A 13,664-nucleotide genomic window follows, 5' to 3' on the forward strand; every position below is an offset into this window, starting at 1 on the left:
TTCTTCCTCAGCCTGGATAGCATTGCCGGCTTCTTCTTATTATTCAGGTCCGAAGAGGTCTGGAAGAGCTCTGCATGTTGCATCATCCAGTCAGACGGTCGCGAAGCGTCTTTTTGGAGCGGAAAGCCTTGCATGTGTCGCAGTCCTGTTCTCTGTGTTCTGGTGATAAATACAGGTTGCACACTTCGTGTGAGTAGGGGCGCGGGTATTCCGCGTGGCACCGAGGGCAGAATTTAAAGGGCGTTCGTTCCATCGACTGAGTCAAATCGAGGCGGTTAGGCCGACGGTCTACCACGAGCTCTGATCGAAAGAGGGTTTTTGTCGAAATAACATGATACACGAAGAATGGAATAAGTGAAACAATATCGTCGAGGGTGTGTGTTCTACGCACCAAAGGATCGGTGTCGAACTGGAGCGCAGCGAGTAACATCCGAACCCGATGGCGGAAAATAAACAATCTGAAGATGGAGGCTCTCGAGAATGATAGCTTGAAACATGTAGTTACCCAAAGTCTAATGATACTGAGGTGGCTTTTGGTTTTAACTGTAAATGTGGCCCTATTGGGGAGGAGTTGTGTCTTTAGCGCGGTAGGTTGTTCCAATGTCCCACCGAGTAACCGAGTCATATCCAAGCCAGCATGCTGGCCAACCGCAATCCACCAGAAAGCACGACTTCCAAAATACAAGCATTTACACCACAAAAAATAAAGCAATTTTAAATACCACATAAGAGATAATGCATGCATGCAGTGTAATGTAAAACCCAACATAAAACTGTACTTTTAGTCAGCAAATGAACAGACAAAAAAAGAATTTGGTAAATATTTTCATCTAGACACTAGATACGACTCACTGTGAAAGCAAGAGAGGAACTTTTGGTTTTTTTAGAAAATCTTTATTTGAAGATATTTTCACCAATACAATATACATTACTTATCTTTTCTATCAGTGTACACACAGCTCAGAAAAAGAAGCTTGTTCATAACAGCGCAAAAATAAAACTAAACACAAAAATAAAAATAAATTTAAGTAGTATAACTATGGTAAATGAGAAAAAATTAAAGATATTCTCACAGATAAAATAGCAATTAATCGGAGAGGAGCAAAATCTAAAAATGGACATCATTTAATTGAAAGATGCACACTCAAAAATATACAACCCGTGAGGACGCTGTAAAAACACAATTACACATAAAATGTAAAAATGTATTCCCCCTATGTACTATTGAGGTGGGAAAAGAAAACAGGCACTTTGTGGGATACCCACTGACAGAATAAACGGAGCATTACGTGAAATTTAATTTACAAAGTTAGTTCAAATTCACAGGAAATTCGAGAATACCCCAGTAATGCAAAACATAGTTTATGAATTCAGCATAATTTCATTTCTTTTTTGACTCTGCACGTGGTCACAAATTCATGTTCTTAGAACATTTAGTGATACAAATTTATATCCCATTTTTCGAGACCGTAAAATGAACTAAGACAATGCTTAGATAAACTCAAAAATAAAAAAATAAAAATATCTGATCGATGTGTTATCTGTGTGTACTGGTGAACTTCTAAACGATGCGGATACTATAATTATGGGGCAAAAGTAACCGTTAGAAGGGGAGAGGTCACAAGCAATTCTCTCAACATTTGATCTGGGAATTTTATAACAGGCTCACAACTTCTCATCCCATAACCTGAATATATCCAATAGCCTCACATATCTTCTGTTCCACTTGGCTGTCTCACTGCCTCTCTCCTACTGATCGGAGAATGTCTCACAACCTTTCCCTACTGATATGGGAATGTCTCTCACAACCTTTCCCTACTGATATGGGAATGTTTCTCACAACCTTTCCCTACTGATATGGGAATGTCTCTCAGAACCTTCTAACAGTCTCAGCACTTCAAACCTTCCACCTAGACTGTCTCACAGCCTCTCCTCCTCTTATCTGGTAATGCCTCAACAGCCATGTTACCCGCGTCCTTCAGCTACCTCCATCTCAAAGCTGATGACATCATGAGGAGTTAATATAAACAAGAGCTCACAGCTGGTCACTTTGTGACTAGGATCACGCATCATTCTTAAAACAAAATAATCTAAGATACTTGTGGTCTCACAGACTTACCCTCAAATATGTGATTACCGATAGGTCTCGCGATCAGTTCCACATGCCCATCCCCCATCCCCCTCCTGGACCCTTCCTCCTCCCCAGTAAAAGCAGAATGGGCAGGCAGGGTTACCTAGACGTCTAGGAATGTATTACCTACCGGTCCAGGGAAGGAATGAGTTCAAATATATCTATATATGTGCAGACCATGCCAAAGGATAAGGGCTCTAGCACGAAGCGTGGTACCCTGTATTCACAGACTAGTATTCTCCGCTCCCCACTCCCTACAGCTATGCAATGGAAATAAGGCACCTGGGGCAGTACTTCAGAACCATTGCCCCGGTGGAAAAAAATGGTACTCTGATGTACCCCAATTTTGCTGCTTGTGCAGTCCTTCAAGGAGTAAACATTATTTACCCAGGAAACCAGGGCAAAATATGGAGCAAAGTGTTTCCACACTATTTTTTTTAAGATAACCTGCATTTTCGTCCATATACAAAATGTGAAAGAAAGATGAAGTTTGAAGAAAGCATCTATTTCTTTATTACACATGCAGCAATCAAACCCTACACATGCAGCAATCAAACCCTACACATGCAGCAATCAAACCCTACATATGCAGTGGTTAAACAGCTTCTTGCATGTTGTAGAGTAGGCACTGCCTAGGATGTGTTAAAATCACTATTGCAGACATAAAATGATTTTTCAGCAATGAAAGTGATCTATGTACACGCGTCTAGTGGTCTGTGGTCACCAGTGTGGACTGTGGATGTGGAGAAGAGAGGGTGCATGGGGTACGGTGGATGCCCCTTCCCGGACTCAACAAAGGTAATGTATTGCAGAGGGTGGGTGCCATGCAGTCTGTTCAGGTATAGTCGGTATAAACAAAGGCAGCAGAACAGAGAGTGTTCATTCTGTAGAGTCAGAACAAAGCTCATTGTGAACGGTGGGAGTCCAGCTTGGTGCTGTAAAAGGGAACCGTTGAGGGTGTAGAAGGTTATTCCTTCACGCTGTAGCACTGAACCCCTGCTCTAATGGGCCTCGTTTATTTCTCCAGAAGGGATCCCACAATGTCCTTCTAACTTTATTGCCATTATATGGACTGGAAGGAAATCCTTTTACTGCCTTTCTTTTTACGCCTGCAGCAAAACAACGCAAAATGGATTTACCACTGAATGCGCTGGAGCAAGGTTTCATGTCCTCTGCTATGCTGAATTTTGGGATGGGGTGGGGGGGGAGAGGGTGAATGAATTTGTCAGGGGTGGAGGGGAAAAGATCACATGGGTATATTTACATTTGCCTCTATACCCCCATTGCCCTTGATTGGAGAAAGGTCTTCCAGAAAACACACATTTCCCCCACCCTCCTGATTTCCTGTCACTTCCCCAACTCTATCGGGCACATAGTGGTGTTAGAATGTTGGGGAAAACATCCAATTTTTTTATAGGCCGGTTTGCCTCAAAGTCCTGCTCCAAGTTTCAGCATTTTCATTTGTTTTTATGATTTTCTTTTGAGGGTGTCTCTCTTCACCACAGGTTGTGTGCTCTGCTGGCCAGAAAACCAATCACTAGCCGGGCAGGGATATACCAGCACTACGGCTGACCTTCACAGCGCGTTTGACCTGCACAGCGGGTTACTGTTCTCTTCTGCCACACCCACCTTTGCCTGGCCCCAGGGTACCAATGAATGGTACCTCTTCCCACCTCTCCTAGTATCCTCAGGCAGACGAAACTAGTTGGAATCGTCTAGTTTAGTTGGACTCTACTAGTTAGCCACTAGCAGTCCATGGCAGCAGTGTGTCCACCCCACAGCACAATGTATTTGCATAAGCAAGCACCCCTGCCAGTATCCCGCCCGCCATCTAGAAGAAAGGCTTAAATCCCTAGTGCCATCCACATCAGTGCACAGTTGACTCCTCCTCACTCCAGAGAGTGGTCACCTGTATATCTTTGTGCTAGGTACACCCAGCACACACTCTTAGGATCCCACCCTCTTCTTGGATTCCTCTAGTATAGGGACTTGGAGGTCTAGGAAGTCTTTCCACTGGAGCAAGGCATTGCTGCTAGCCGACATCTGCTGCAAGCTCTGGGCTCCTCCTGGACATGTATTATGCACTCCCTGTGTGGACTGGAGCAGCAGCTTATCCTATAGACTTCTCTATGCCCACTTTCAAAGGATCAAAAGAGCCTTAGGGCACAATGCAGAAATGCACCTTCAACTGGTCTCGTTAGCGGGCCGTGATGGGCGCATTGTGTGAAGAACTAGGCCCTCTTGGAGCAGCCCCTCTCAGGGGACACGAGATACACAGAGACAAAGGCAGCGGAGATCCTGCCTCTGAAGTTTAGAGTCCAGGTGTCGGACTGCATGACATGGACTGCAGTACATTCCATCAAAGATCACCCCCTTCAAGCAAGGTGGACCCTGTTATTTACATTAAATAAAATATTGGAAATAAAGTGGAGCAATGCTAAGTTCTTTCACAAACGCGAAGCAAGCTCCAGATTCTAGAGGTGACCAAGCACCCTAGGGGTCATTAATCTGAGACAGCAGATAAGGGGCGCCTGGGTTTGATACAGATCCGCCCGTGAACCTCAGATCAATGATCCGTTATTGGATGTCCACAGAAGCTCATGTCTCCAATGGCAGGGCAGTCCCAGCATGAGTGATTGTAGACCAGGGAGTCCAGTGTTGGTGGGGCCACCTAGCCTGGTGAACCAGCTGTAGGTCAATCTAGTTCAAAGTGGTAGAGGTCACACTCTGGGGTCCCTCAAAGGCTGTATGTACCTAGTCTCCGCGGTTAACGACCGCCCAAGGCATGCATGCAGTTGGACACTCAACGGAGGGCCAGATGATGTGGTTTACATGGACTGTCCCAGGGTGCAATTTCTACACTAAGACAACACTAAATATTTTGGGTAGGGATAGCCTGTAAAAAATGGCTCCGATTCTACAGCACGTCCTCCCGCATAGTGCATGCACTCAGAGTACTGTGTGCCAGCGCGACAGCGAACCTTTAAAACGCACCCGTTTCATGCCCTGGCCATGGTCATAATCATGAGTCAAAAGTCTATGAGGAACCCCTGTAAAGAGGTGTCCGTTTTTGTGCAGGGGACAGAAGGACACGGCCCGTTAATTTTCCTTGCGAAAGCTCTATGAATCGAACACAAAAAACAGACAAACCACCCACATTAGCACAATCCACACATTCAAGATCCATCGCCAGCAGGAATCCTTAACGACATGTGGTTCATTTTACACATTATATCCACAAAGTGCAAACACAGGCTATATACAATGTACTCGCTTTGAGTTGGATGCGTATTTTCAAGGGGAGGGGGGGGAAGAGTATGCCCACCCACCCAGTCTATCGTATGGGTCCAATACCCTCAACCAGCTGGAATCGTGCCTGGGAGGCTGGCTTGAGGTGTGCACACTTGGCTGATTGGAATGCACACATTCAGTTAACAGTTCCGGGTTCGGGTGGGCGGCGTACGAAGTGTTGCCAATATACGTCAGTCACTGTCCATCACTCACAGTCGCTTGCTGATGTTCTTTTCCATGCAGGGTCCTGTCGGCGGTCATCTTTTCTCAGTATTTGGGCACTTTCGTGTAGTCTTCGTTGTGGACACTTCGGCACAGGCAGATGGAGAGAACCATACCCATCAGCTGCAACGAGAGGGGGGGTACACGGATCGTGAGGCGTGGGAATATAAAAGGAGGAGTTTATAAAAAGTGAGGGAAGGTTTAGAGGGGGCGAGACAGAGAGAGAAGGAACATATTGATAGGCCAGGAGAGGCACAGTATGAACACACATCTCTGGCCTTACCTAGCCTAGAGCTAGTAAGACATCACTGGCTTCATTACCCTCCGTGTAGAACATCTCTACTATAATCTGAGTCACAGTACGGACACAAATACAAAATGGTGCCTAGACAATCCAAGGACCTTCTCTGCTCTGTTGAAATATGGCTAACACTACTTTGTGCGAGTATCTTATCATCAATTCCATACACATAAGGTGACACTGGTGTTTACAATCATAACACTGGGGATGGGTTGATGCAGAACTGGATTGCTTTGGTCGGACTGGCCAATGTCATGGCCGGGAATTTTCCCAGTGGGTTGCTTTTAGAGGAGGCTGGGCTGTCATAACCCAACCATTAAGGTATGCTTCTCCCACTTCTGGTAGCTGCCTTCTGCAGGGTGGAGCTAGTTTAATAATGTTGCCACGGTCCAGTGTATCCGATTCATAGGACTGCTCGGAATAATATCTTCGGAGCAATGTCTGTACGCGATAAGGGTGGATTGATTCTTTTAAGTGGTCTACTAGTAATTATTTAAACAGAACCTACTGACCAGATTGATAAAGGATAATTTTGCAAATATTTGATTACATTTAATTTTCAATCTACAAATAATGTTATTTAACGTGAGAAGAACATGTTATCCGCTTCGGACTATTGGCCTATAGATTGTCCTTTGTTTTATGTACACACCGTGTACAGCTTTTATCTTGGTGCTCTAGGACCAACTAAACTAAATATTATTACATTGGACTTCTTTGGTAAGAAAAACAAACTGCTTGGGGTTAGTACATAACCAGGTTATATTCAATGTTGGGATATGCGGCGACACTGGTCCATGTATCTGAACATTGCATCGTGTCCATTCATACCTACCCGCTACCGGACCTTTGGCAAATAGGAACATATTACACATTACCAGTTCTGTATTGGTTATATCAAATGGCTGTGAAAGCAATTCTTATTTTTCAAACTGGGACATATATATTGCAAAAATAAAAGGAATCTACTACACTGAACTATTTGTCTGTATTAAAAAGAAGAGCAAAGTAAATATGTTTTTAAGAAGTTATTGGTTGAGATAGAACAGGTTTAACTTTCTAGAAAGGACATTCTGTCGACAGACATTTGTCAAGCTTTGCCAGCAAGGCAGAGCTAGCCGCAAACCTCATACAATTGGACTGTTTAGGTCTAGCTTAACTTTCATGAAGAGGAAGCTAATGAAACAATGGGCAGCACTGAGTATCTGTGCATTGGTTTGGTGCTATCATTATCTAAATACACGGCCATGCTTACCGGGACTCATTAGCCAAAGGGAAGGGAAGAACCCTGGATTTAAGCCTCCCATTGGATGAAATGTGATGGCAAAAGATCAAATCAAATCAAATCACTAGCACTTGAAAAGCGCACGGCTACTCTGTACTGCAACCACGCTTTACTTCCAGAGGAGCAGGTTAGAAGGCACAGTGAAAGAGACAGGTCTGTGAACCGCGCTTGAAAGAAGCAGCGTTCCTAGTGGCACGAAGGTGCAAGGGAAGCGCATTCCGCCTGCAGCAGCCAGCGCAGAGAAGGAAGAGCCGCGCCATCTTCCACCTGGTCTTAGGCACCACCGCCAGCGCGGCATCAGCAGAACAAAGTTCTAGCTGGAGGATAGCGTGAGCGTCTCTTAGTAAAACAGCTCGGACCAAGGACATGGAGATCCTGCCGGTAAAGGTTGTGTGGACGCCTGGTCTACAAACGCAAAACATAAGCGACTCCATATGGCATGTGGCCACGTTGCTACTGCACTAATACCCGATCATGCTTCAGCAACAAATTCAGATGGTGTTGCAGCGCTCAGCTCCGGACGGCATTCAAAGACCAGGGAGTGACATTAAAGGATCGCATTCTGGCATGGTTGGGAGCTTCTCAAATATTCAGTCGCGATGGGAAGAGTGCGCTGTTTAACAAATGTTATCAATCTACCAGGAAGCAGCTGTTACACGTATGAGTGCACATCTGTTTGTCTTGCCTGAGAACTGAAGGCTACATTTCCATTGCTGTATGAGGGTATAAGTACTTGTGCTTAGAGTTTTTAGTCGGACATTTTGGGGGAGCTCTAAATGCACGGATGTCATTCAGCTGAGTAAACTTCACTCTAACAACTAACCTAATTATAAATTATATTTAAGGTTTGGGTATTGAAAGTTGCACTCTATAAATATTCACTTGTGTTTGTATTTCACATGTAACAAGCATCTCCCTGTGAAATAGGTTTTTTATACTACTGCACTTAATGCAATAAAAGGACCATGCAGTATGTGTGCACGCTTACGCCGGTGTGCACAGAAGAGGGCTATACCTGCAAATCAAGGAGATTTTATTGATGGAAAATCCTTTATGAATCATTGCCTCACCTGATGTTGGATTACAGAAAAGCCTTTGACGCTGGGTTGGTGCATGTACGGTTTTAAAGCAGCTCCTGAAACAACCTGGTGCTGCTGCGGAAGGAGTTGTACAAACCAACTGTCCTGCTCAACCAACTTCTACAACACGCGGAATCCGGGTTTAGATCCTGGTCATATCCGCAGAGTGAAAAGAGTGTGTAAGGGCACAGTTGTAATACCTTAAAAACTTGATAGGCGAAAAGGCTAGGGAGGGATTCTTAGCTATAATGAGTTTCTAAGTACAATCAGTAGAACAAGTGGATTAACTGAATACATCTGAAATGAGATGTGTGACTAAGTCCTGCACCCTGATTCGTACATTCTTGTACATAGTTTTAAGGAATGTTGCTGTTGGTCGGCTCCATCCTTAAGTATTTAGAGTCCTTTTGAGATGTTGGAGGTTTGCTGTCTAGGTCCAGCCATGCCCAGCTCATGTCATGAGGCATACCATGTTACTGCAGATGATGTCACTCTTTAGAAAGATTCCTAATTCAAGCTTTGGACAGTTCTTGTATTTGTAATGAACAGTTTGCGTTGAACGTCTGATAATTAACAACATTGAAGAAAGTCGAGTCCAGTGGGGAGTTCAGTGATTTGGCCAAGAACTTTTTTTTAACTCAGGTACTTTCTTAGCAGAAAACAGAAGTGGGAGTCCTACAAACACCAGGTCACCAGTCACCATCTACTAAAATCCCCGGGGATAAAGAGAAAAGCTGGACCATTTGAGTCCAGCACAAAGGAAGCATTGTCCATCATTAATCACCACTCCCTTTGTAAAAGTAACACACACTCGGAAGAGCCCATCGTCCCCTGCTCACGCGCTGACCGATATCAATCAAGCGCCTACTTTAAGGGGGGAGGAGGAGTCCATGAGGTGCTGCAAAACCTCCAATCTATCAGCACAGATGGCATCACAGGCTTCTATGCTGCAATTATACCTGGAACCCAATTCAGTACCCAGGCTCTCACCGGAGCAGCACCCCAAAGCACCATCCACTCTGCAGAGTATCCCCACAGCACTAGCCAACCATCTCGCAAAGTACCCCGAAGACTCAATAGCACTGTCCTGCAGAGTACCCCAAGGCGCAACCCTCCAATCCCACAGAGTATTCCCCTACTGCTCTAATCTACCATCCTGCACAGTACCTCGAAGACTCTATAGTATCATCCTAAAAAAAGCCCCAAAGCACTATGCACTCTGCATAGTACCCCCCACAGCACTAGCCAACCATCTCTCAGAGTACCACAAAACTCTATCCTTCCATCCTGCAGAGTACCCCAAGGCACTAGTCAACTTTTCACACAGTACCCCAAAGCCCTATCCTACAGACCCACTGTGAACCCCAAAGATTTATTCTACCATCCTACTGAGGACCCTAAGGTGCCAGCCTGCCATCCCACAGAGTACCCTAAGGTACCAACCTGCCACCCCGCAAACTACCCCAAGATGCCAGCCTGCTATCCTGCAGAGTATCCCAAGATGCCAGCCTGTTATCCCACTGAATATACCAAGGTGCCAGTGTGCCATCCCGCAGAGTACCCTAAGGAAATGGCTTATTTTCTCACAGAGGACCAAAGGCTCTACTCTGCCATACTCTGAGTACCCCAAGGTGCTACCCTAACATCTTGTGGAGTATTCCAAGGCACAAGCCTACCAACTCACACAGGTCCCATCTTCCCATCCTGCAGAGTACCCCAAGGCTCGGTCTTATCTCCCAAAGAGCTCAGCATGGCTGTGACCCTTTCCTACAATCGCAGAGTATACACTCGGACACGCAGCTCACCTCAATAATTGCTACTCCTAATCCTACTAGCAAGACCGTGCCAGGGACCACTGACCCTCTACTCACCTCGATGACTGCCACTCCTATGCACACTCCCAAAATGATGCCAATGTTGTCCTGCAGCCAATTCTGCACCTGCATCATGCAGCCCTGTAGAGAGAAGACACAGAGTAAGTATGAATTACAAGTGGTACCACAGCAGCAAACCCTACGTCCCAACACTCTTACCCCTAAAGGAGGGGAAGGAAGTGAACAGAAAGGTCATCCTATGTACTGGTCTACTTGACCTCAGAAGCATGGAAGGTCTAAGGTCATGTTCTATATACTTGGTTGTCACCGGTAATGAGGTCTACAATAGCAGGCCCTCCACACACAAAATGGGTGAGAAGGCATCTTCTGAAGCAGTCAGCTCCAGGCTCTCTCTCATCCCTCTACTAAGCGGTCTCACTTGCTCTCTTATTCGTCACTTTACTTTACTCCTGCTCTGCCATGAGGCCCATGTGCCATATTATTTGCAGATGTGCGTTTGCGTGTACTGACTAAAGGGTTGTGCCAGAGCAGATAACCCTGCAATGCCCACCACACAGGACTCGCATGATGGAATGGACTGGCCAGGAGTGCTTCTCTCAGAGATGATGTCACTGCTCCATCACACAGGACTCTCACACTGGTGTGGACAAGCTTACTAGTGTCCCATGCGCCGAGTCCCACTACTCATTCACGACGCCCCAAAAACAGTGCAGACTTACATTGGTGTACACAGGCCAGGTACCATTGCCAGCGTTGCAGAACCCATGCTCCTGTCCATTGTCAACAAGACTGCAGGAGCACGGGTACTTGGTCCCACTCGAGTTGGCAATCACATGGTTCTCCGTCCAGTTCTGAGAGCCCGTCCAGCCGCAGCATTTCAGCTGAAAGAGAAAGGTGGCATTTAGACCTCACTGCGTGCTCTCTGTGCCCACTTGGAACCACCTGGTTTGTTTCCAATGGAGAATCATTTGGTTGACAGTATGAAGGGCTCAAGAGGTCAAGGGGGCAAGTGTAATGTCCAGGGGTCCTTCAGATTCAACCTCTGGGATTGAAGAGAGTTCGAACGGTGGGCACTTAGAACTTTCCAGTGACTTTTACGAAGTAGCAGGGTACAAGTAAAGGGTGGACGTGTGTGGACAGATGCATCTCTGCTTGAGGTCATAGGAGGAAGAGATGAAAAGAGGTCATTAAAAGCCAGCTTTATTACAAACTTCTGACAGCTTCCTGTGATGTCACTATGTAACGCCTATACCAACTAGTCCATCATCTTAAACACTTAGTACTTATACCAGGCTATAACAACTTAGTTTGGCCATAAAGCCCTTCATAACACACTTCTGACATTTCTATATGCTGTAAATAGCAAGGATTACTATTGCCTGGTTTAACTATAATATTTCATTTGCATCCACTGCGTCATTAGAAGCGTGCATACATTATTTTCTAGGGATTTCGAACCAGACCTCAACATGCAGTACCAGATTATAACACAAGGGGATGGGTGAATATCTGGGATTGAAAGACAGTAGCATGAGCTGCTGAGGTGCGTAGGTTCCTAGGGATAGTCTAAAATATTGAATGCAACATTTGTATAGTACTTTTGGTCAGAGAGCTGAGGTTTTGTGTGTAGGTAAGGAAAATGGTAATTACTCTAGAAGCATCTGTTTGTAATGTGTAGTGCTGTAGATTCGCATGCCTTGCATACCCCTGCCATCTAGTGTTGGGCTCAGATATTACATGCTGTTTTTTTTTTTTAAGTCACTGAATGTGGAATGACTCCTCCCTTAGTCCACAATACGCATGGGTACTGACTCCAACCTTAGAATGTTTTTGCACAGTAGACGAAAGGTGAGAGTGTGCATAAGAGAAAGTATATGTGCTCGGTGCATTGTAGGTAACTAAATAAGGTATGCTGATTATAAAAAAAAAAACATTGTGGAATCGCTGCCAGCTTCTGGTGAGCAGGGAGGGAATCTACAGCACTATACGCTAGGAACACATGCTGACAGAGTAAGATTTTCCATTCACGGTATGTGTGACTGCAGAGACACGTGCTTTGCATCAACTTTAAAGCAGTTTCCCTTCGGCAGTGGCTAGCGCGCCTTATAGACATCAGTTAAGGGTATGTAGGCCAAGAACACACAGAGGGGGTATTTTTACGTGTACGGGGTGCCTTAGGTGGTATGGAGAGCACTCTCTTAGCCTTAGAGTAGCAAGTCTGGAAATACATTTTACCATCCACCTTGCAATTCCTACTTCGAATATTGCCTGACCCCTGTATGGTATTGAATAACAGAGTTGAGTAGTCTAATGGAAAGGCTTTGTCCAATCAGTAGAATACATGAGTGCAAGTTCAACATCTAATGTGTGCACGGCTCTGTCTGAACAGAATCAGCAACTGGGAAGAAAACTGGCAGCTCAATAGTCTGATTCAAATGGAAAAGAGAGACTTCTGTATTTAAGAACCTGGGATTAATATGAATGATTACCCTATCCTTATATACTTGAATGAATGCGTTTTGAAGGGTGAGTGCTTGTAATGCTCTATTACACCCATGAGAAGTTATAACTATGAGACAAGCCTCCTTCCATGAAAGGAACTGGAATAACTATGAATGCAGAGGTTCACAAGGAGAACCACTTTCAAGTTTGAAAGAGCTGCTTGAGGTGCTCTAGGGTTCTGAACCTTTCCAGACTCGAAATTAATGCTTTAACTGCAGGAAAATCTAAAAAGAGTTGAGCATTCCCTGTTTTTCCTCTATATTGCTAGAGCTGGTAAGTGAAGACGTATAAAGGATATTCTAGTCCTGCCTTCTGCAGACATCAGAGGTGGGAGCGGATACGCTGCACCTTCATCCAAGGGATTTGGACAAAAGGCTTCGACTTAGCAACGTAGCATGCACGTGTTGGAGGTCTACAAGATTCACGCAATATAATCATACACAGCTATGGGGGGTTTAAGTATTCAAATCCGAGGACCTCAGATGCCAGATTGCTTGATTTAGCTGCCTGGAGTACGGGTGTTTGATTATGCCCTGCTCTTGAGTGAGAAGGTTCGGCCTGATTGGGAACTTCTTGTGGGCCTAACAGACATTTTCTAGCAACATTAGGTATCGGGCAGTCTGGCCCAGGTTGGTGCCACCAAGATGATAATCATGGAGCCTTACCTCACCTTCCTCACCATTTATGGGATGAGTGGGATGGCTAGAAAAGTATAGGCAAATGTCCCTGACCAGCTTATTCATAGTGCATTGCCCATGGACTGTGAAGGTGGGAACCCGAGGTGAAGTCTAGACATTTTATGATTTCTTGAGTCGGGAAGAGGTCAATTGTTGGGCACCCCACATGTGAAAGTAAGTTTGTTGGACTTGAGAGTGGAATTCTCATTCATTGACTTGTTGATGTGTCCTGCTTAGCAAGTTTGCAAAGTTGTTGTCGTCCCCCCTGCAGCTACTCTGAGAGGAGCAGTTGGGGCTAATTGCCCAGTGCCAAATCTGTTGTGCCAGGATAGATAGGAGAG

General features: G+C 45.2%; 1 protein-coding gene across 2 annotated transcripts in view; it reads right to left on the minus strand.

The window, feature by feature from the left end:
• Positions 1-1,109: 1,109 nt before the first annotated feature.
• The window catches only part of CD82 (CD82 molecule), a 200,300-nt gene continuing 187,745 nt past the window's right edge, over positions 1,110-13,664 (minus strand). For both annotated transcript variants that reach the window (XM_085643451.1, XM_085643452.1), the window contains exons 7-9: positions 10,864-11,025; positions 10,181-10,264; positions 1,110-5,767 (exon numbers count right to left, since the gene is read on the minus strand). In XM_085643451.1, the coding sequence (XP_085499577.1) occupies positions 5,690-5,767; positions 10,181-10,264; positions 10,864-11,025 (324 nt within the window). In that variant the 3' untranslated portion in view covers positions 1,110-5,689. The remainder of the gene's footprint in view (positions 5,768-10,180; positions 10,265-10,863; positions 11,026-13,664) is intronic.

This window comes from Triturus cristatus, chromosome 3_1, assembly GCF_964204655.1.
Source record: "Triturus cristatus chromosome 3_1, aTriCri1.1, whole genome shotgun sequence".
NCBI classification, from domain to species: domain Eukaryota; kingdom Metazoa; phylum Chordata; class Amphibia; order Caudata; family Salamandridae; genus Triturus; species Triturus cristatus.